Source organism: Polypterus senegalus, chromosome 8 (assembly GCF_016835505.1).
Source record: "Polypterus senegalus isolate Bchr_013 chromosome 8, ASM1683550v1, whole genome shotgun sequence".
In the NCBI taxonomy this organism is placed as follows: domain Eukaryota; kingdom Metazoa; phylum Chordata; class Cladistia; order Polypteriformes; family Polypteridae; genus Polypterus; species Polypterus senegalus.
This window is the reverse complement of record NC_053161.1, coordinates 116658938-116683317: the sequence shown is the minus strand read 5'-3', so window position 1 is coordinate 116683317 and position 24380 is coordinate 116658938. Positions and strand designations below refer to the sequence as shown.

Here is a 24380-nt window from a genome sequence, read left to right as displayed (position 1 = left end):
ACTGAATCAAAGCTTGCTTCTTGTTTAGAAGAGTGGCTAAATTGGTAAATACACTATTATTTAAAATAATGGCTGACTGACAGGGTGAAGAGAAAGGTTTGGAAAATGTATTAATGAATGAATAACACTTTGATATGACTGTGAAGGAACAGGATGACAAAACGTCTCAGCTAGTAAACTAATGCAGTATCTGAGCACTCAATAAATTACAGGCTGACTGAGAGATACATTGACTGCTCTCCATAAATAAATAGCTTGAGAAAGGTAGATTTAGTTTTAAAGATGAAACCATATCTCAAAACAACTTGGTCAAGCTTTATTTTTGGACAATAGAGCGTAAGACAGGGCACTAGTCCTGAATATATATGTAAGTATTGATGATAGGGCACTAGTCCTGAATATATAATTATTGATGACAGGTCATGAGTCCATCACGGCAACCGCTTACACACACACCCAAATGGGGCCACTTTCAGAATGGCAAAAAAACTACCATGCATGGGATGTGGGAGTAAGAGCTCATGTTATAGCAGGTAAACTCTGCATGGGCAGTGTTCAGAAGTGAATACCCAGGATGGGTAGCATTAAGAACTGTGCCACCTTGAAGAATCAGAAACAGGCATCAATTTTCAAAAGACATTGCCAAAGATGCCCCAAACAGCAAAAGAAATCTCTGCAAAACAGGACTTGTTTAACTGCACAGAAATTACAGGTTTGGAAATGTATCCACACAAATGAGCGCTTGTCCATGCATTTCATTTGTTATAATGATAATCTTGCAGCACAAAATTTATGTGTTAAAAAGCTAAATTATCTATATATATAATTCACTAAGGGCACACAAGACAGTGAGTGCAAGACAGTGAGCACAAGCAAGACAGAGAGCCCTGCCCGCCAGCTCTAACTAAGCACACACAAGACAGAGAGCCACGCCCACCAAAGCCCGCCCACCAGCTCTAACTAAGGGCACGCAAAACAGAGAGCCACACCCGCCAACTCACAGAGCCCTGGCCACCAACTCTAAGACCATGGGATACGCACGACAGAGCCCCCGCCATCACTAATCCTACTTCCGCGTCCACCGTCGCTCTCGATTAAACAGCAATAATTAGCAAAGAAACAAAGATAACTGGCAGTAACAGTGCAAAATTCACAATTGGTATGCCAGTTTGAAAAGATAAGTTTTGAGGGTAGTTTTAAAATGTGTTATTGAATCGAGCCATTATTAGTGTATAAATGGATATAAATAATTGCATGTAAAATTATTCGGCAAAATCTGTTGTATGTAAACGATACTGTTTTAAACGTTATTGTTCTTTCATCAGAAAACCCGGTTTCCACATGTACCTGTATTAGTTTAAATGGCACTTTTACCACTCGCAATAGGGCGGATCCGCTGACTTATCGTGTCGACTGGGCAACACAGTGAATGTGGCGTCTATCTATATATGTCTATGTTTTCCGTAGCCTGCTACAGGAAGGTACTCTCTCGACCATTAGCTTTGGCATCGCTCCTTGCTATTTTCGTTATACTATGACGGTGGTTTCCTAAGCCTTTGTTATACTGAATTCCTTTCTCACCGTTTTCCGTTCCTATTCTTACACCTCTGTATGCTACGACGGGCTTCTTCTAGTATTACATATTTGAGGTGTTTCTTATACTGGAATATTTACTAAATCAGGAGTTAAAACATGATAGCTTTTGTAGATCTAACTGGACATGTTAATTTATTAAATTGATGTGGCACTATTCTAACCTTAAAAAAGCATTTTTACATAGACAGTGGGGTATCACTTAAAATGCCACCAATGTATAGCATCCACCTGGATGATATGACAGCAGCTATTCTTGCACCAGTACGCTCACCATACGTTAACTATTAGGTGTTGAAGGGATTGAGGGACATAGGCAATAAGGGGCAGGGGATGATTAAGGGTGCAGAATGACAAGGCCGTGATGGTCAATTTAACCAAGACATTGGGATACATCCTACTTTTTTTCAAAAGATATACCCAGGGATCTTTTATAACCACAGAGTTAGGCCCTCGATTTTACGAAGGAAGGTGCTAGCTTTTAGAGCAGAGTGTCCCTGTCACTGCACTGGAGCATTGGGATCAACACACAGACCACAGGGCAAAGATAAACAGCCCTGTGATGCCCCAGTGCCAAGGATTCCAGCAGAATGAAAGGTTTTATCTTTTCCTTGCAACCACTCATGCACCGCTTTCTTCATGTTGTCATTTGTCTTAAATCGACGAACACCCAGATGGCGGAAATCACACGGTGCCAAATCTGGCGAATAAGGAGGATGTGGCAATACCTCAAACTTCAGTTTCTCCAGACAAGCCTTGGTGTTCTTAGCAGTGTGTGGGCAAGGCAGGCAGTATCTTGCAGCAAAAGGACTCCTTGAGACAGCAGTCCCCGCCACTTGGATCGCATAGCAGGCTTCACATTGGTCTCCAGCAAGTCACAGTAACATGCAGTTGTGACTGTAATACCTCTCACCATTTAGTGTTCGACAATAACTCGGGTGCGAGAACAAGAAAAAAACTTTTATTTTGCTGCAATCCAGGCACTTCCAGTGGCACAAGTGCATTGAGAAGAGTGGAGACGACATTGAGAAATGACATGTTCAGTTTTGTTAAGGTTTGGTCCATTTTCTAATAAATAACATTTTCTAACTTTAGCTTGACTCGCCCTCATAATTTGATAAAATGTAACACTTACCTCTACAAGGCCTTGAAGTATTCTCACTAACATAACACAGCCATAGTGAACTCTTGCAGCAGACGGAATAAGCATATTAAGCATTGAGGTCAAAAAAATAGCAGCTCCAAATACCCTTTGAAAAAGAAAAGAAAGCAATAGAGATATTTTGGTTAGTAATAAGAACTGCAGGCTTACTTATGCACAAATGAACAATTAAAGAGTAAAAACAACCGCACAATAAAAAAAAGATCCCTTAGTGACCATTGGTGTCTCCTGTCTCCTGTATGAGCCAACTAAGGTAAGGCAGGTGCTATATACATAGTAATAAACAACAACGAGTATCCTAAAACAGAAGTAATATTTTAATCTGTCTAAAGAGATTCTACTTCAAGTTGACATGATTGCATCACATGATTTCTACAGACTTGTCAGCTGCATATTCATGCTACGAATATCCTGTTCTTCCACATTCCAAAGGTATTCGATTGGGTTCAGACCAAGTGACTGGGAAGGCCACTGAAGAACACTGAACTCATTGTCATATCCATGAAACCAGTTTGAGATGACTTTTTCTTTCAGATATGGGGCATTATCTTACTGGAAGTATTCATTAGAAGATGGGTAAATGGTGGCCATGAAGGGATGCACATGGTCAGCAACAAAACTCAGATAGGCTGTGGCATTCAAGGGATGACTAATTGGTGTTAATGGGCTCAAAGTGTGCCAAGTAAACATTCTCCACACCAGTACACTGCCACAATCTCCCTGGACTATTGAAACAAGGCAGATTGGGTGCATGGATTCATGCATGCATCTGTGTGCCTCACCAGAAATTGAGATTCATCGCACCGGGCAACGTTACTCCAGTCTTCAGCTGTCCAGTTCTGGTGAACCTGTAGCCCACTGCAGCCTCAGCTTTCTGTCTTGGTTGACAGAAGTAGAACCCGATGTGGTCTTCTGCTGTTGTAGCCCATCTTCCTTAAGGTTTGACATGCTGGGATTCTTTTCTGCTCACCACAGTTGTATAAATTGATTATCTGAGTTTCCACAGCCTTTCTGTTAACTCAAATCAGTCTGGCAGTTTTCCTCTAACCCCTCTGATCTGTCCACAGAACTTCCACTCCCTGAATATTTTTTGGTTTTTCATACCATTCTGAGTAAACTCTGGATACTGTTGTGTGTAAAAATCCCAGGAGATCAGCAGTTAAAGAAAAGAACAAAAAGATTAACGGCTTGGCACAACAGATCAGAGCTTAAGCCTCTAAAGCCCCAAGATGCCACTGCTTTTGTATATACTGTTTATAGCTACAATACTCGTTGCCAGTCACTTGAGCTGACAATGTTTAGTATTGTACTTGACATTATCATACCATCCCCACAGAAGATGGCAGCATGCTTCAAAACTCTGAATAAAAATGGAATGACTTTGTCATAGACTTGTCCTGCAGGGCATTAGAAATAAGAATAATTACTGCTTAGTTTAGTTTCTTTTTGGTTTTGAATTTGGGTTACTAGCTCCTTCTGATTTCCCTGCTATAACCCTTGTCAGTTTCCCAGTTTTTGATTGCCCTAAAAATAAACAAACACAACTGTGACTAAAGATGGAAAAGAGCCTTTTACTAGGAGATGTTTGTTCGAAAGAGGTCACATCTACAGTAGCATGCAAAAATTTAGGGACCCTTATGTAAAACATCTGCTTACTGAAAATAGTCAAGTGAGCAGAAGATGAACTGATCGCCAAAAGGCATAAAGTTGAAGATGACACATTTCTTTAATATTTTAAGCAAGATTACATTTTCATTTCCGTCATTCGCAGGTTCAGAATACCAAAAAAAAAAATTAAAAAGGCCTCAAGCAAAAGTTTGGGCACCCAGCATTGGCAAGTATCACAGCTTGTAAACACTTTTTCTAGCCAGCCAAGAGTCTTTCATTGCTTACTTGGGGTGTTTTCACCTGTTCGTCCTTGCAAAGGGCTTCTTATTCTGCAAGAGTGCTCTTTTACGATCTCTCCATAGATTTTCAGTGATGTTTGGGTTAGAGGACTGTGAGTGCCTCGGCAAAACCTTCAGCTTGTGCCTGTTGAGGTTTTCCATTGTAGATTTTGAGGTGTGTTTCAGATCATTATCTTGTTTTTAAGCTCCATTCTCTTTTTAACTTCAACTTTTTTACAGATTATGTGATGTATGCTTCCAGAATTTGCTGGTATTTATTTAAAACCATTCTTCCCTCTACCATTGACATTTTTCCTGTGCTATTGGCTGCAACCCAAGTCCAAAGCTTGATCGATCCATCCCCATGCTTAACAGTTGAAGAGGTGTTTTTGTCCTAGGATTCGGCACATTGTGTCCAAATTGTTATTTTTTGAATTCATCAGTCCACAGGACTTGTTTCCAAAATGCATCAGGCCTCTTTTGATGTTCATTTGCAAACTTCAGGCGCTACATTTTGTGGCTAGGATGCAGTAAAGGTTTCCTTCTGCTGATTCTACCATGAAGGTCATCTTTGTTCAGGTGTCGCTACACATTAGAACAGTGCACCATCACTCCAGAGTCTGTTAAATCTTCCTGAAGGTGTTTTGCAGTGGGTTTTTATTTGCCTTTCTAGTAATCCAACTAGCAGTTCTTAACTTAATCCTGATACTCTGTATGTTCAGTTCATCATAATAACTATTCATAGTGGCTCTAAAATCCGTACTGACCCCTACTCTCTCTTCTGTTTCTTTTTTCCAGTTTCTTTGTGGTGGTGGCCTGCACCACCTCCACCTACTTAAAGCTTCATGATGCTCAAACAATGATGGACTGAAAGCCAGAAGTCTACGTGACCATCATCATCAGGTCCTTCCATGAAAACCCTAAATCCAAAAAGGGTCTGTTTCATTTATGTTAGGTAGAATGCCCAGAGGGGACTAGGCGGTCTCTTGGTCTGGAATCTCTACAGATGTTATTTTTTTCTCCAGCTCTCTGGAGTTTTTTTTGTTTTTTCTGTCCACCCTGGCCATCAGACCTTACTCTTATTCTATGTTAATTAATGTTGACTTATTTTCTTTTCTTACTGTGTCTTTTATTTTTCTATTCTTCATTATGTAAAGCACTTTGAGTTACTTTTTGTATGAAAATGTGCTATATAAATAAATGTTATTGTTGTTCTTTCAGAAAGTTTTCTTGGTCATCTAGACCCCAACTTGACCTCCACTGTTTCTGTTAACTGCCATTTCTTAATAACTTTACAAACCTGAGGAAACAACGACCTGAAAATGCTTTACTATCTTCTTGCGGCCTTCTCCTGCTTTGTGAGCAAAAATTATTATTTCAGAGTGCTAGGCACCTGCTTAGAGGAGCCCATAGCTGCTGATTGTTGGGACAAGGTGTGAGGACTCAGAGAAGGTATATAGCTTTGCAATTTTTGCCATCATGTGGGGTTTTCCTAACAATGACTGCGAAAAATCCATAGCCCTAATGAGCTAATTGAGGTCTCAGTCCTTAGGAAAATATTATCTAAGACCTCAAATATCTTGGAGTGCCCAAACATTTGCATGGTGCTCCATTCCTTTTTTCACTGTTCAATTGTACAAAACAAAAACAATGCATTAATCTTGCATACAATGCTGAAAAGAACTGTGTCAGCTTTAACTTTATGCCTTTTGATAATCAGTTCACCGTCTGCTCACTTAACGATTCACACTAACAGATATTATAAGCAAGGGGGCCCAAACTTTTGCATGCCGCTGCACCATCCATCAGTCAGTTTTTTAAACAGAGTGGTGATGAGACCAGAGTCTATTAGCAAATTAAAAAGTCAGCCTCTTGCATTACACCCCTGAGGGTGCTGTATCTGCACACATTTTTACAGATGGGTAAGAATTTACAAATGCTAATTAAACTGTCCCCATGTTTTAGAGACGTGAAATTACGTTGGAGTACCTGAGTACATAATCTAGACATGAGGAGAACATGCCAACTACACACAGATAACCACTGAGGTCCTGTCACTGTCAGTGAGCAGAATAAAAGACTACCATTCACAAAGCAGTAATGATAACGGAACTTGTGGAAGTATCATTGATACATTGTCATGCTGATAGACATGTGGCTTCGTATGAGGTAAGATGGTGTGGGGAAATTCTGAAGCAGTAAGAAGTATTTATTTCATGTAGTCTTTTTAACAATTTTAAGCATCACAAAATGCTAGAAAGTAAGTCCCATTTCAATATAATCAAGTCATGGCCATTTCATGCATTTCCAGCAGTATTTTTAGATGCACTTTGTGTTCAACATTTAGTGCTTTATAGTGGCTAAGCATGGGCTGCACAGGTCTCTGCAACTGAAAGGCCATTTTCAGGTCCATCTGCACTGATCTCCCTGCCTTTTAGCACAAATATCACATTTTAAGTGTTTATTAGGAGATGTGCTTTTTTTACAATTTTAAAAATAAAAGGCATTTATGGCCAACATGATAACACATAAGAGAAATGGAGATGAACGTATTATGCACTATACTGTACGTTTTGAGGGATTTTATTAATAAAAACTATAGGTTGTTGGAATTCACTGCTCTTTGCATTTCTGAGCATAAAGGCAGTGTTTAAGTCAAACTGTATGAGTTTGGGAATACTGTATTCATGTTGGGTGGCATGGTGGCGCAGTGGGTAGCGCTGCTGCCTCACACGTAGGAGACACGGGTTCACTTCCCTGGTCCACCCTGCATGGAGTTTGCATGTTGTCTGCATGGGTTTCCTCCCACAGTCCAAAGACATGCAGGTTAGGTGCATTGGCGATCCTAAATTGTCCCTGGTGTGTGTGTGTGCCCTGCCCGGGATTTGTTTCCTGCCTTGTGCCCTGGGCTTGGCTCCAGCAAACCCCCGTGACCCTGTAGTTAGAATATAGCGGGTTGGATAATGGATGGATGAAATTATGTTTGTGTTTAAATGACCTGTCTATACCTTTACAGTTCTCTTTAACACATGTCACAAAATAAACAGAAAAAGTGTTCATCTTAATGATGAACTAAGAAACTTTATGAAAATCTATTTAAATAAATATGCAGCACTAGCTAAAGCCTATCAGTCTGTGTTTTATTTGCCGTAAATGAGGTTTACATGTTCAGTATAGCCAAATGAAGCATCAGTAACAGTAATAACAGTAATAACAGTAATAAGAAAGGAAAAATGAAGATTAAGATAACAGTACTGCATTTTTAGGCTTTCTTCAGATGTTTTGCTATGAGCACTTCCATCTAGTGGATATGTGAAGAAAGGAATTATACTGTTTATCCACAATATGAAAAAGATTTGTCTTGACTTTCAATTTCCAAGCACTTTGTTCCCTAACAGAACAAAAGTTGTAACCAACATATAAAGAAAAGGCAACGTTTGTCTAATTACTGAAGGATATAAGGATATGAAAAAAATGAATTCTCCAATTAGAAGTGAAACAGTAACAGTTTAGTTTAGGTACTGCAAAAATGCATCTATTGCTCATTTACCGTTACGTAACAAGACCTTAACAAAAAAACACTTCTTTGGGTCTTCATAACATTTACAAAGCATCAGCAAAGTGTTCATTCATCTCTGCAAACAAAACGTCACTTTGGAGGGGTCTGAGGAGGCTTAACTGAGACACATTTCTGCTGATATGATTACTTATTGAGACTCATTCCTGTGAGTCCTTCACTTTAACAAGTAGTGTCAGTAGGACGTCATCACATCAATATGCCACACTGCACAGAGATGGGTAACTTATCTACTGAGGTTTTTATAAGTGGTATGAAGACCCAAAGAAGCCTTTGTTAAAGTCTTGTTACATAAGAGCAAATGAGTAACAGATGCATTTTACTGTACCTAAACTAAAGTGTTACCAGTGAAGCCAAATGGATATGGAACAAATATATCTATCATCTGTGGTTGTATCTTTGCAATTTATCCATATGGAATTTTAGGTGTGACCGTTTGCTCCTTGCTCCCTCTTCTATAATGGAAGCATCTTGAAACCAACACTGTCAGTACCGTAACTGAGATGAGCATGGCACCTGAAGCAAGGGGATGGTGAAAGGTGCAAGTGCTTTTAATAAAAACCAAATTCAAGACAGTGTTCAAAGTGCAGTGCATCATCCACAATAAATTTATATATATAAAAGTCAATGTGTGTATGTTTGTTCCAGCATCACATCCAAACGGCTAGAGTGATTTTCATGAAACTTGGTACACATGTTCCTCATTCGTCGACTAAAAATACTGTATGGTGAAATCAGCCATAACCCAGCCCCTTCTGGGTAGGGTGGGGGGTGATCTTGCGTTCTTGTATGCATGTTATCATCCAGTTGACACTCGGAACGACCACCAGAGGGAGAACTAGTGGCGACTGCCAGCATTCTTTACACGCCACCGCTCCCCTGTTGCTTTTGAAATTAAATAGAGCTCTACGCGTGTAAGTGTGTGTGTCTGTCCGGCCCAGAAGTGAGACGTAGAGTCAGGGTGAGGGCTCCAGCACAAGCGAGGCCAGTACATGGGCAAAAGGAAACCTCCTAAGAAAGACAGTCGCTTAGCTGCTAATGCACAAACGATGCGAGCACTTCGGCAACATGAATCCTTCTAGCAGAGAGATACCCAAAGTAGTTCTGACAATTTAAATACTTTTTAGGATCCTGTACTTTTAATAGCATGGGCTTACACAGTAAGTATATACCAGGTGACTGCCAGCATTCTTTATTTTTGAGCAGCACCGCACCCCCATTGCTTTTCAAATTAAACAGAGTTGGCCAGTTCCGAGCATCAGCTGGACGATAACATACGTACAACACTGCAAGACAAGCACATTAGTGAGTCTTTATCTATCCATCCATCCATTATCCAACCCGCTATATCCAAACTACACGGTCACGTGGGTCTGCTGGAGTCAATCCCAGCCAACACAGGACGCAAGTCAGAAAACAAACCCTGGGCAGGGTGCCAGCCCACTGCAGAAAACCCACGCAGACACTGGGAGATCATGCAAACTCCATGCTGGGAGGACCTGGGAAGCAAACCCAGGTTTATTGTTTGATAATTTATTTTTAAAGTTGTGTTTTTTTTTTATGCTTTTCTCAAACAATTAAAAAAAACTTTATTTTCTCAGTCGAGCAAAACGTTAAAAGACGCAAACTTTATCACCGACCTCTGTCTACACATAGCTCTAGCAAGACAACAACAACAACAACAACATTTATTTATATAGCACATTTTCATACAAACAGTAGCTCAAAGTGCTTTACATATTAAAGAATAGAAAAATGAAAGACATAATTATAAAAAATAAATCAACATTAACATCGAATAAGAGTAAGGTTCAATGGCCAGGGGACAGAAAAAATAAAAAAAACTCCAGACGGCTTGAGAAAAAATAAAATCTGTAGGGATTCCAGACCATGAGACCGCCCAGTCCCCTCTGGGCAAAAGACGTCTGAGGTCGGTCCTCCTCCCATTATCCTTCACGCACCTGCAGTCGTACCTCAGATCCCTGGGTAGGACTCCACCATGCTTGCCTCACTCTACACAGTTATTGAGTGTGGTGAACCAGCCTGTGGAATGTACTCAATCTCTCCTTCACGAGGCCCAAGATGGTGCTGCCTCTCCTCACTAAATGGCCTGCTCGTCTCGATTCTTACTTTTAACCTTCGATGCCCTTTTTCATCTGACATGTACCTTCCTCTCTTCCCCTTGCCTCGTGCAGGCTCTTTTCAAAACTGTTAGACATTTGGGTGCAGGTGTAAGGAGCCACTACCTCCGCAGTAGCTTGGAGGCTACTGATTGATCAGCCTTACTCTGCATGTGAATTCAGTCTGGTCAGACAGTGCCTCCAGTAATCGCAGAGAAAAACGCATTTACACACCTTCACACCTGCTTAGAGCCTGCACCAACACCTGGCGCAATTGTTTATTTAAAAATCTGCACTGCGCCATGGACCACACATCACATTAGGAAACAGTGCTTTTCTTCTACCTATCATACAGCACATATATCATATCACATCATATCATATCATATCATATCAAATCTGTCTGTCTAGTTACCTGTTATTTAGCACCTTTCCTATTTATCTCTTGAATCTGTTTTATCCAGCACAGGGGTTGAAATCTATTCCAACAAAAATGTCCTCCAGACAGGAGAATGGACAGTGACAGAACCGATGTAATTGGTACATGTCTTGCATTAATAAATTGTGGAAGGATTCTCTTTTTTTATTTCTAAGCGTTTACATCTTTGTGCAATGGGATAAACTTTTAATTGTTATGGTCATGATGGCCACTCTTATCTATATATATAAAAGTCAATGTGTGTATGTATGTATGTATGTATGTATGTATGTATGTATGTTCCAGCATCACTTCCGAATGGCTGGAGCGATATTTATGAAACTTGGTACACATGTTTCTCATTGGTCGACTAACAATACTGTAGGGTCAAATCACACCCTGGGGGGTGATCGTGCAGTCTTGCATGCATGTTATCATCCAGTTGACACTCGGAACGTCCACCAGCACATTAGTGAGTCTTGATAGTTTGTTAATTTATTTTTATTTTTAAAGTTGTGGGTTTTTTTAATGATATTTTTCTCAAACAATTAAAAAAAAAAAACATTATTTTCCTACCAGTCAACCCTGGGTATTTCAGCTAGTTTGTAATAATAATTAATTGCCTACATAAGTGTTAGTTAATGCTACGTATCCCTTACTTTGGCATTCACGGTGTATTTATCTCATGTCAACTCATCTTCTCACACCAGTGAGGATTGTGGTGACAGCATGTCAAGCAGGTCAGATGAGATTTCCCTGTCCCCAGCTACACATTTATTCTCTTCCTGGACAATTTCCAGGCGTTCCCAAGCCAGCCAAGAAATATAATTTTTCCAGTGTGTTCTGGGTCTGCCATAGGTCCTCCACCCAATTTGCCATGCCTAGAGCAGCTCCTGATAGAGCTGCCTATTTAGTATCCTTACAACATGCCCAAAACACCTCAACTAGTTCCTTTCAATCTGGAACAACAATGACTCTACTACGTGGCTCTCCCAAATTGCTATCCCAAATTGTGTGAATATCATGGAGTGACAGTCCAGCAGCAATGTGAAGAAACCTCATTTTTTCCTCTTGTACTTGCAATCTCATTCTTTCATTTATGGCCCACAGCACATGACCATAAGTGAGGACAAGGATGTAGACTGACTAGTAAACTAAGGGTCTTGTCCTTAGACTTAGCTCCTTCTTCACCAGCACAGAACAGTACAGAGCTCACAGTACTGCTGCTACTACTCCAAACCACCTGTCAATCTCACATCTCCTTCTACCATCACTCATAAACATGATCCTTGAACTTCTCTGTTGGAGATAATTGACCTCAAACTTAGAGATGCTAGTCCTTATCCCTGACACTTCACACTTGGCAGCAAATCACTCAAGTGTGTGGTGAAAGACACAGTCAGATGGGGCAAAGCAAATAATATTATCTGCATAGAGCAACAGTGCTACGCTAGCTTTCCCAACAAGACACCCTAACATTCTCATCTGCACCTTGATATCTTTTCCATCAAAACCACAAACACAATTGGTGATAAGACATAGACTTGATGAAGTCCGATTCCATAAACAAACAGATTTGAATTAACACCATGTATTCAAGCACAGTTCTCACTGCATTCATATAGGAAATGAATAATACAAACAGTAGGAGCGGCCCTGTTACCTCATATTACTGCAGCATCTCTAACACAATCAAGTGACATAGTCATATGGTTTCTCCAAATCTAAAAAAACACAGGTAGTCTCTTTTATCATACTCCCATGCACCCATGTCTTAAATTCAAAAATTGAACAGAGTCTCTCAGCCAACACCCTGACATAGGCCTTATCTGTAAGGCTGAGAAATGTGGTCCCTCTGTAATTGAATTGGAAAATTGGTCAATTTCCTTATATATGAGGAACACCACACCACTCTGCCAGTTCAAGGGTACTTTAACCGCCTTCCATGCAACACAAAATAGATGCGTTAGTCAGGCTGTACCAACAATGTCCAGTGTTTTCAACATCTCCAGGCGATCTCAACCACCCCAGTAGCCCTACAACCATGTAGTCTTTGGACCACCATAGTGACTTCAGGAATAGTGACAGTATTCACCCCCAACCAGATGTGTCCATTGCTGCCTCCTGATAAGGACATGCCCACCAAGGTGAGCAGTTCCTTGAAGTGTTACTTCTACCACTCGAGAATTTCCCCAGATGAGGTCAGAACCTCTCCATCCCTGCTCAACAGTCTGAGCATTTGCCAGAAAATCCTTGAGGCTATCCAATAGTTTTTCTAAGTGACTTCTCCAAACTCATCTCATGCTTAAGCATTTGCCTCCACAAACAATTTTTGCCTCTGTTGATACCTCCGAATTAAATCAGTAGATCCTCTGAAGGCCACCTTCTTCAGTCTAACAGTTTCCCACACTTTTGGTGATCACCATTGAGCCCTAGGATTGCTGACATGGCATCCCCTGTCTGCCTTAAACCTCAGCTTTTAGCAGACGTTTCCACAGTTGGGGTCTTGAGCAGGGTCCATTCAGGCTTAATGTCTCTGTCCTCACTCTGTGCATAAGAAAAATTCTGTCTGAAGTAAGAGGTGAACTCAGCATGAAACAGAAACCTCGGCTAGATGTTTCCAGCACATTAATTTCTGTAACAAATATTATTAACCAGTATGACCACAGAAACTGCTGATGTTATATAACACAACAAAATATGAACTGACATGTATCTTAGTAATGAATAAATAAGAAATACTATTTGAAAATTATAGCATTTATATAAAATATAAATTAGTAATTCAAAAATTAATATGTAGTTAAGTCTTTGTTACATATTACATAGCAGTAGAGTGTTGTACCGTGTTAGCCATAGATTGATACAGGAGAAAGCAGGGTGAAATGACACCTTTTACTGGCCAATAAAAGGTGTCATTTCACCCTATTTTATTACATATTACATAGTATTAGTAGATTTATAGAGTGACAAGCCTGTCCTCAATAGATAAAGGCATCATTTGCTGTGTTTTTAAAGTGATTTTGTTGTTTTAACACATATTTAACACATATCTGATGGAGTATCTAACATGACATATTATCTTCACCAATCAAATTGACATGTGTTTAAGGAGGTGGCAGGGAACATCCACGCAAACATGGGGAGAAGATTAGATAAGATAAAGCTAAAGCAAGTTTCCTTTGTTGTCATTGCATAACACATGCAATGAGATTCTGGTACACTACCTGAAAAAAATGATGCTCAAAACCATACTATTAAAAACCACACATCTAATATCTAATATTTTCTATACAGCTCACACATTACACAATTGGCAGTATATGCACATTTTTTTTTAATATTGCACAAGTTAAGATAAATAAATAATAATAAAGGATATGATATTTTACAATTTTTGTCAATAAGGTGTGTGATTTCAGTACAGAATTGAGTGTAGTAATAATTCTGGGGTAGAAACTGTCCATCAGATTTGTGGTCTGCGCTCTAATGGGACCTACATATCTTACATGAGGGGAGAAGTTCGAATAGTTCATGTGCTGGGTGATACAAGTCCTTCATGATGCTGGATGTCTTCCACAGACCAAGAGCTGTAGGTGTCTTCCAAGGTGTGTTGGTAGTTTTCTCTGCTGTTTTTATGATTCGTTTAGAGCCTTTTTGTCAGCTCCTGAGCTGTTACCAACCACAAGTGAATCCCATGAGTAAGGACACTCTCAATGGAGCAAAAATAGAAAGACACCAGAAGCTTTTGTGACAGATCAAGCTTCATGAGGTTTCTGTCACTTGTGCTTTTTTAACCATTGAGTTTGTGTTTATTGTTCGTGTGAGATCTTCTGAGATGTAGTTACCCAAGATCCTACATCTAGAGACTCCCTCCACTCTGTCGCTGTTCATACACAGTGGCCAATAACCAGCCTGCTTCTTCCTGAAATCAAGAATCAGTTCTTTAGTTTTTTTGGTGTTAAGTATCAAGTTATTCTCTATGCACCAGTCTGCCAGTCTTCATACCTCCACCCTGTTATCAGACTCGTCTCCATCGGTGATCAGCCCCAATATTGTTTTATTGTCTACAGATACCAGACTGACAATGAGCAGGAAATGGACTCAAACACACAGGACATCGGACCCATGACAGAGCCCTGTATCTGCCCTCAATAATTCTGTATCAGCATATTTTACAAAACAGTTCTGGTAAAGGTGCTCTGTTGCTTTAACTGTTCTTTTAATTTAGTAGGTTTGAATTATTGGTGTGTAATGTGGATACTAGGACCTTCCCTTGGTCTAAGTTTACTTTCTTCACAGATATATTTTATAAACTTCAAGCAACTTGAACAATTGTCTTTCACTTAACTTGCATAATTTTGTCTTTGCTTTTTAGCCATATGTTTAAGAAATGTGACTCTCCATGAACGTTTTTTTTTTTCTTTCATCAGGTATAGTTTTGTGTGTCACCCGTTATAATTCTTAGCAAAAATACTTGCTGATGATCCCAAGACAGAAAGGAGATAAATGTCCACTTGTCTTTGGGACTTCTTTGTGAAAGTTTGATGTATTTGTAGTGCCAACCTAGACAGGAGGCCAGGTGTCCTTCAACCTGATGCAACCTCCTGAACTCCATTATTATCATTAATGAACAATGAAAAAAATGACTGAAAAAGGATTTGTTACCTTTTGCTGTGTTAAAATGTAAGGAAAGGCTGAGTGAAAAATGGAAACAACTGAAATTAAAAATGTATACTCAAAAACTAAAAGAAATACAATTTGGACCAAGTGATTTCATATTTAGACAAAGCTTCATATGAGTTAAACATTTGAAGGATGTGGAAGAGATATGATGGGGCATTTCCCAGTAAGTAGAAAAAACATTTAAGAATTGTAGAAAAACAAACTGTTAACCATAAAAAGCAACAACAACTTAACGTGCAGATCTTTGTGACGTGGGAGAAGATCTATACAGACAAAGGGAGAACACATAAAATAAATACAGATGAGAATCCATTGTCACACATGTGCACCTGAGGATCATCTACCAGGCTTGACTGAGGTAAGCTACACCAGGGGTCTCCAACTGAAGGGCTACAGTTGCTGAAGGTTTTCATTGTAACCCTTTTCTTAATAAGTCACCAGTCTTTTGCTGCTAATTAACTCCCTTGCCTTAATTTTAATTGACTTGCTATTTACGACTCAGACCCCTTAATTATTTATTTTTTCCTTAATTAGTAGCCAAACTATGATGGCCGAGAAGTGCAAAGAAGCTGCATGTTTATAACAGAACATACAACGTGTGCAAGTGGGAAGCAATGATTCAAAGACAAGACGTGCAGCAAACCTAAGAGAAGGGGTGTGTTTACAATTCAAAATGGATGCAAATTTTTAAAAACAGGGGACAGAAAAAGTTTTAATAAACACTGCTGAGTAGAATGTATTAGAAAATGTTTGCCAGAAATTAATATTCATGCCAGAAATGATGTGATGCATAAAATATTAAAAAGCGAACGGAGTCTTAAACAACCAAAGACAAGAACAACAACAAGAAGATGGCATCTGACGCAAGTAGCAATGTGGTATAGTCTAGTTTTATTGCAGCTGCCCGATCATTTGATTCAGATGTGACGTTGTATATTTTTAAAGTAACATGCTGTGGTCCCCGGCCGGGACGCCCAGGAGGACCGGAGGAGGGATTGTGCCTCCTCCAGACCGAGAGGGGGCGTCCGTCCTGGTTATGTTGGTGGCCTCGGGTAAAGGGCTTGGAAGCCCAGCGGAAGACGACAGGGGACACCCGGACGGCTTCCGGGTGCGCAGCCGGCACTTCCGCCACACTGGGGCGTGGCTACAGAGGAATGCCGGGAAGAAGCTGGAGCCAATCCGGGTTCCCATTTAAGGGGCCGCCTTCCTCCAGTCATCGGCAGAAGTTGGGTGGAAGAGGACGGAGCTGGAGGGAGGACTAGAGGCGGCCAGGAGAAAGGCAGTAAAACTGTGTGGCCTGGACATTGGGGGAATCGGTGCAGGAGGCACTGGGGTTTGTGAGTGCACGATAAACTTGTAAATATTTGTAAATAAACAGTGTGTTGGGTGAAACAACGATGTCCATCTGTGTGTGTCCGGGCCAGCGTCCACAATGCACATTTATATTAAGCGGATGAAAAGTGCACACTGTACTTATGAGTTTTGTTTAAGAACCTGAACACTTTAACTCTTGTGTCTTTTAAATGGGCTACCTTAAAAATAGTTTTCAAAATATAAAATGTATTACTATGCAGTAGGGAGTGTTTAATAATAAAAATCAGTGGGAATCACACCACTTATAGTTTTACTACTGGTCTACAACTACTGTGATTAAAACACTTTTGCAAAAAACTGAAATATTATAAGCATAACATTTTGTCTGACCAGCAAGTGCTCCTGGCTCTTTAGCCATTCTCGTTTTAGTCATTTTAGTATTATACTGACTTCATGAGCAGTGACCACAGTCTAAATATTTTTCATCAACATAATATAAACATGTATAACATGTAACATCAACTTATTATAAACTTAATATAAACACTTTAAAAATATGCAGCACCACATCGGCTAGCAGCAATAAAACTAGATGATGTAACAACTGTCAGGTGCAATCCTTCTCACCGGAAAAAATTCTTGCACCAATTAGCCAAAGTGCAGAATCAACAGGATCTGTAAAACACCTTAAATTCAAACATTACAAACTTGTGTGTTTGTCCCCTAATAACACTAATATTAAAGCGTTTGCTGTTTAGCAGGTATGCGTGATGTCATTTCTGTCATGAATTTTTTTTTTACAGTAAACATGTTCTAAAAAAATGTCATGCTGTCTTCTAAATGCTGCTCAACTAAACTATGTGTATTAAAATCTGCTCCGTTCCTTTTTTAAACGTTTGCACCCCTTAAGAATTTAAATCCACCCTTTCTCTTCTGTTTTGTTTACCACACCTCTGTCTTTGAATTGTTGCTGCCCTCTTCCACATGCCAAAGACAGCGTGTTTGTTCTGGTAAAAGCGAGCGGCCTCTTTGGGCACCAAACAAAAGCATAATGGGATGCAAAACGAGCAAACACATCATCAGCTAACCAGTGCCCATCAATTTCTGAAAATAAAGAAAGGTGAAGTTCTTAGTAATGTTGTTTTCCTCAAGTCCACCAAACAATTTGCCAGTGCTCTTAGAAAAAAGAAAATCAACAGTTCTGGAAATGTCTGCCGTGTCAGAACGACAGCAGGAACGGGTGATGGATTTAGATAATGGTTTTAATTAAGAACAAGCATCAGCTTCTTCTGTAATAAAAAAAACTGATTGGAGTGAAAATTGTTGGAGTTTGAGGCCCTGACTTAGTTGGGCATCTGTTGGCATAAGGACTGCACATTAAAAAACAAGTCAATTAAAAGGAAGGGAAAGGAAGTTAATTAGCAGCAAAACTAGTCACTAATTAAGAAAAGGATTAGAATAAAAAACCTGAAGCCAAAGTAGCATTCTAGAATTAGAGTTGGAGACCCCTGAGCTAGAGGTATCTTCTCTTTACCCCACTACTCCAACAAGACACCCAGTGGGGGCAATTATGACGCCATAGAAAGGAATGTCCCTGAAAGGTGTCATCTCATTCAAGACCTGGAGTTGACAATAAACAAGCTCCCATGCGAAATTCAGAACACAATGATCAAAGCAGATCAAAGAGACCCAGTGACAGCTGATTTCGTGGTCAGCCTCTATTTTTGTTTAACCATTGTGCACAGTTTTGTTTTTTGTTTCAAAATAAAGAAATGGGCTACTGGGTTGGTACCCCAACTATTCTTGTGAGGTTGCTCTGGTTCCCTACCACCAGTCACATGGAGTTTATATGTCAACTAGACATTAAGCCCGTTACAATAACGGGTGCTAGAACAGTAGTGCATAAACATTTGTATGAACAGTCTATATTAAATGGCAAGGGACCTTGTATGTGGCTGTAATATGCGTCACTGTATTGTGTGCCTTTAATTTTCTCTTTCAGTAATACTGGTTGGTATTTCTGTAAAATGCCTGTAATTTTGTCTGACAGTAATACAGTGGAACCTCGGTTCACGAACCGAAGTAATTTCCCCAATAGGACTGTATGTAAATACAATTAATCCGTTCCAGACCGTATGAACTGTATGTAATGTAAAAGGTGCTATATAGCGCCCGACCCGGCACAGACCACGCATAGGCGACGTGTACAAAACCACACAGGCTTTATTTTTTCTTCAGCTGTGTGACACGTCTTCCCCGTGCCACACAGCCCAAACACAGTCCCAAAGCACAAACTAACAATTCTCCACCACTACTCCCAGGCAAGCTTTGTCTCCTTCTTCCTCCCAACTCTGGCTCCCTGAGTGGTGGTAGCTGGGCCCTTTTATAGCCCACCCGGAAGCGTTCCAGGTGATTAACCACCTGGTTCCGATTGCACCTCCGGGTGGGGCTGAAATCTCGTCCAGCAGGGCTGTGGGAAGCAGGCAGCTCCCCCTAGCGGCCACGCCGGGCCCCAACCAAGCTGTGGAGGACTCCATCTCCCATGGAGCCCTGCGGGCAGTAGGGGAGTCACCGTGGGAGGTATTGGACTGCCCATGGCAGCTCCCCCGGAACATAAGTAGCAGGGGCGTCTATGCTGGGCATGGGACCCGGCTGTCCTTCACAGTAAATATATATTTTTTTAAGTTTTTAAGCACAAATATAGTTAATTATACCATAGAATGCACAGTGTAATAGTAAAAAACTAAATGTAAAAACATTGAATAACACTAAGAAAACCTTGAACAACAGAGAAAACTAACACTGCAAGAGTTCGCGCTATAGCCTTACGACCCGATCGCTGTAAACAAATTTTTTTAATGAGTTTTAAACACAGGGAAAAAAAGTGAACATTTGAAATATTCGTAATCTAATAAACAACCAAGAAAAGTGTGTGTTTCTCTCTTAAGCGCGGACCTCTGTGTGTGTATGTGTCTGTCTCTCTCTCTGCACAGGAAGAAACTGAACACGTGCTGTGTGGCCCCGCACATGCGCACTTCACCAGAAGATACACACACACGGACACCTGGACGCACACAGAGGTTTTATTAAAGAGGATTCTTGGCTGACACCTTTATCTAAGGTGACCTGCAACATTTACAATACAGTTGGTTACACTTCTTTTGGTGTTCCAGGTAGAGCACAGGCAGGTCAAATGACTTGCCGATGGTCACTGAGAGTCAGTAGCAGGATTTGAACCCACAACTGCAGGGTTTAAAGTCCAAAGTCTTAACCACTATGCCACACTGCCTGGAGCTGTATGGTAGCAGTGCTAAGTACCCTGCCACTAAGCTGCTGAGATGTCAGTAATTGAAGTGTTTAATCTCATTCTTGGTTTAGTTATAGGAAAAAGAATTACCACCTACTTATGGCAATGTAATTTATAAGGAGGGGGGGACTTTAGCATATAGAACTACTGTATATCAGTTACACAAATTAAATTAAAAAAAGATGAGGTTTAGTTTGAGTCTAATTAGCTAGAATGACATTGTTGGCCAGATAATATTAGTAATGTATTCAGACCATGGGTGGATGGATTAATGCAATACTTACCTATTAGCAGCCAATTTGTTAGAAATGAAGCCTCCTGGGATCTGCGTCACAATATAGCCCCAGAAAAAAGAGCCATGAATCAGACCCACTGTTTCTGGATCCCAGTTAAACTGTGCAGGCTGTAAAATATAAGAAATGTGAAAAAGATACATTAGAATGGGCACAACCATATGAAGCACTACTTTCGCAACTAAATAGTAGATCTTCGTTTGCCAGAAATGTGTCTTATCTCACCCTCAACCACACCTGCCACCAAGTCCCTTGTTTAATATTTACTCTGACAGCAATTTATATTTAACATCCTCACTTCCATGGGTCCTTCATCGCTGACTCGCCTCTCATTCTTCTTGCTAGTATCTCTTGCATCTGTTTCTCTTGCTTTGAGCATTCAAGCTTTCCCTTAACTTTATTTAATGGCTTTTCCATATTTTAAATTTTTTTTAACTGTATGCCTTTTTGGCCTTTATGTGCTTCTTTATAAAACAAGGTCTTTGGACTCACATACTCACAATCACTCAATAAGAAGGCACGAGTGGTAGAAAATGAAAAGCAGAAAATGAAGGATAGTTACACAACAAAAACTGCAAACTGCTACTTGAAGTTTATTTTGTAATCTACCATTTAATAGCACAATATGTGTTAATAAAAAATGACATTCAGTAGGATTTTTTTTTTTTTGATTTGTGAAAAATCTGTTAAAATTGTAATCAATATATGCATTTGTATTCAATACACCACCCTTTATAGTAAGCATTTACATTAAGGTACCTTAAAGCATTGCTTTTCAAATGAATAAAATAAAACATTAATAGTTGAAAAAGTAATTTAAAATACAGTAGCCTTGTAATTTTATCCATAAAGATGAAGATGCAAAGCCATAAATCGTGTTTCTTCTCTATAAAAAATTCTTTTAGATTATTCACACTGGATTAAAGGATTCCTATATTTGACATAGGCAGTACTATGAATTGTCACATATTATGCTGTTCGCCTAATTTCTGGGGATGTGTAGCGTTTACTTAAACCTGGAATTGTTATCATTCAATATCATTAGACAGTAATGACAACTGATGAACAGCCAACATCCAAAATGTGTCTCTAACCTGCTGTTTATTTTTTCAGAGTGGAATTCACTTCAGTTTTTTTCTTTCAAATGTATCTGTCCTGTAAATATTTCTTGTTCAAATGTGGTGACAGAGTCGTCTGTTTCTTCTCCGGTTCGGACACTGCTAGTCCAGAGCATTAGCCCTGACTCCAGTCAGCCGTGAGCACCGGCTTGTCTCTCACCATGTCATGTATAGTTTGAAAGTATCTCAGAAGAACTTGACAGGGTCTCCTGACCACATCTGTAATAAGGATTCACTTGCAGAGAATTTAAAGCGCAGATGTGAACACCTCCATCTTTAATAATAATAATTCATTACATTTATATAGCGCTTTTCTCAGTACTCAAAGCGCTATCCACACAGGGAGGAACCGGGAAGCAAACCCACAATCTTCCGCAGTCTCCTTACTGCAAAGCAGCAGCAGCACTACCACTGCGCCACCTGTGAGGAATGGGTATTTCTGTGATGGGACTTGTTTGCTATCTATTTTCTGTTTTGTTTTTACCTCACTTAAAATGTACAAATTCATTTATAGCAATTTCATTTTTAGTAAATATTTAATTATATGCATTATAACATGTCAAATCTGTTTGGAACAGTGTCTTTTTTAAGTATGTTGTGGACTAAGCCCTGGACACAGACAGGAAGACATGGCAAATTCACCACAACACGTTTCTTTTACAGTTCACACTATATACAAAAGTCAATACGTGCCACACAAACCCCAAGACTTCCCCAAAGTCCAGGCCTCTCACACTCTTTGCCTTTCTCTTCGGCCGCCTCCACTCTCTCTTCTCCTGCTTCGTCCTCTCCTCACCCGACTTCAGCCTTGAATGGAGGGAGGCGGCCCCTTTTTATCCACACCCGGATGTGCTCCAGGTGTCTCCTGGCAATCTCCCACCGACACACCCCAGTGTGGCGGAAGTGCTGGCTGTATCCCTGGAAGCACTCCGGGTGTCCCTGCTCTTCTTCCCCCCTAGCACCTCCGGGTGTGGCGGAAGTGCTGAGGTCCAGGGCTCCAAAGGCAAGGGGGCACCCCCTGGCAGTGACCACAGGCCCCTACAGGGTTGAGCTTCCAAGCTACCTACCCGTGGTCCCCAAAGAAACCAGGGCGGTCGCCCCCACATGGTCTGGGGAAGGCGCAAGCCCTCCACACTGTCCTCCTGGGCGTCCCGGCCGTGTCGCCTCCCCAGCCGTCTCTGACAATGTTAATGTGTAAAGTATCAAATTTAACTGATTTCTGGCTTATTTAAAAATTATTTATTACTGAAAGTCTGCAGTGGGCTGGCGCCCTGCCTGGGGTTTGTTTCCTGCCTTGTGCCCTGTGTTGGCTGGGATTGGCTCCAGCAGATCCCCATGACCCTGTTGTTAGGATATAGCGGGTTGGATAATGAATGGATGGCTTACTGAAAGTAGCACAGCAATTACAAGTTTGACATCCCCTGCTAGAACTTGTTCTTTTGATTTTATTTTATTTGTTTTTCCCCATGTTTTATAGTATGTTATTTGATGTAATTTGTTCCCTTTCGTATTTCTTACCTTATTTGTTGTAATCAATCCACTGCATTTATAATTTATTTAGTTGATGGTTTGCTAAATTGTTCCTCTTAAATGTTGAATTATATGTTGTGTTTGCTTGCCAGTGTTTTAGGGCCCCTGTTTATGCAGAAGGGGACTTCCCTGCTTTCGTGTTCATTCCTTTTGTTTTTGGTCCCTTTTTCTGAGCAGATCTAAGGCTTAGTGCTCAATAACAGGGATAAATCTGAAAATACTATTTCATTGTTTTCTATCCACACTAGTATTTCCACAGTTTTCTAAACGTTTTTCATCCATGCAGACCACTGAAAATGCATACATCTTAGCTATTGAGCATGTGTGGTTTATTGGACAAATACACGACTTGCAAACCCAAAGTCAAAAGGAATGAGGAAAAATCTAAGCAGAATGTCTGGGCTGCTTTTAAAGGATACAAGTGAGATTAAGGTTGCTAAAGCCTTGGAAATGCAGCAAAATACTTGAGGGTTTCAAAACACAGTACAGTACTTGTTGGCAAATGCAAAGAAGGTAGAAAATACCAATCCTCACACTAAGGGTGAAATCACTAAAGGGAATTAACAGGGCAGCCTGAAGTCCGTCCGTGACTGATATCATGACAATTACATGTCACTGCTTTTTAAAAACCCCTGTTCTCCCCATCCACATTGCTACCTGAGAGCCAAAATTACACACTTTGGACAATGCTTTCAAAACGATATGTTTTCAGTGTTCAAAAACACCACTTCATTGTGAGCGAAAGGACAACCAAACAGTCGCTTTTACATTTATTTGAGTTAGTGCAACCAAGGTCTAAAGCAGGGGTCCTTGGGTTCAGTTCTGGAGGGCCACAGTTGCTATAGATCTTTTGTTCCAACCAAATTTCTTAATTAAAAGCTAATCCTTGCTTGGTAACAAAACTTGTTATTTAATTTTGACACTTTGATTCTGCTATGCCACATCTTTCTTATAGTGGAGAGTATATCATTGATATGAATTCTCAGCCCTTCACTTTTTCTATCCATTTCTTTTCAAATATTTTACTAAAACAGATACGTCATGACAAATACACTCTGATGGAAAGGAGTTAGATGGTGGACTGCTGGTTCTTTTGTCATTTGCATTTCATTGTTAATCGATAGTTGGTTAAGAAAACAAGAAGCAATTTAAACCAATGAAAGTAGCTGTTTAAGACTAAAATAAGCAATTAAGGGTGGGGAAGCTTAACAAGAAGGACAATTCAAATGAATGAAAAAAAAGTTGCTCGAGCAACATGTGCTTCTACTGCAGTTGAGTTTTCATTAAGTAATTGGATTAGAACAAAAACCTGCAGCCACAGTTGGACCTGGTTTATGGGAAAAATTTATTTCTAAGTTTACTTTTAATAATTCATT

The 24380-nt window shown here is 40.1% G+C and overlaps 1 protein-coding gene across 1 annotated transcript in view; it reads right to left on the bottom strand.

Annotated features, from left to right (window-relative positions):
* The window catches only part of slc17a8 (solute carrier family 17 member 8), a 97226-nt gene that overhangs the window by 32313 nt on the left and 40533 nt on the right, over positions 1-24380 (bottom strand). Inside the window, exons 3-4 of the mRNA XM_039760540.1 lie at positions 20348-20466; positions 2729-2843 (exon numbers count right to left, since the gene is read on the bottom strand). Of these exons, the coding sequence (XP_039616474.1) occupies positions 2729-2843; positions 20348-20466 (234 nt within the window). The remainder of the gene's footprint in view (positions 1-2728; positions 2844-20347; positions 20467-24380) is intronic.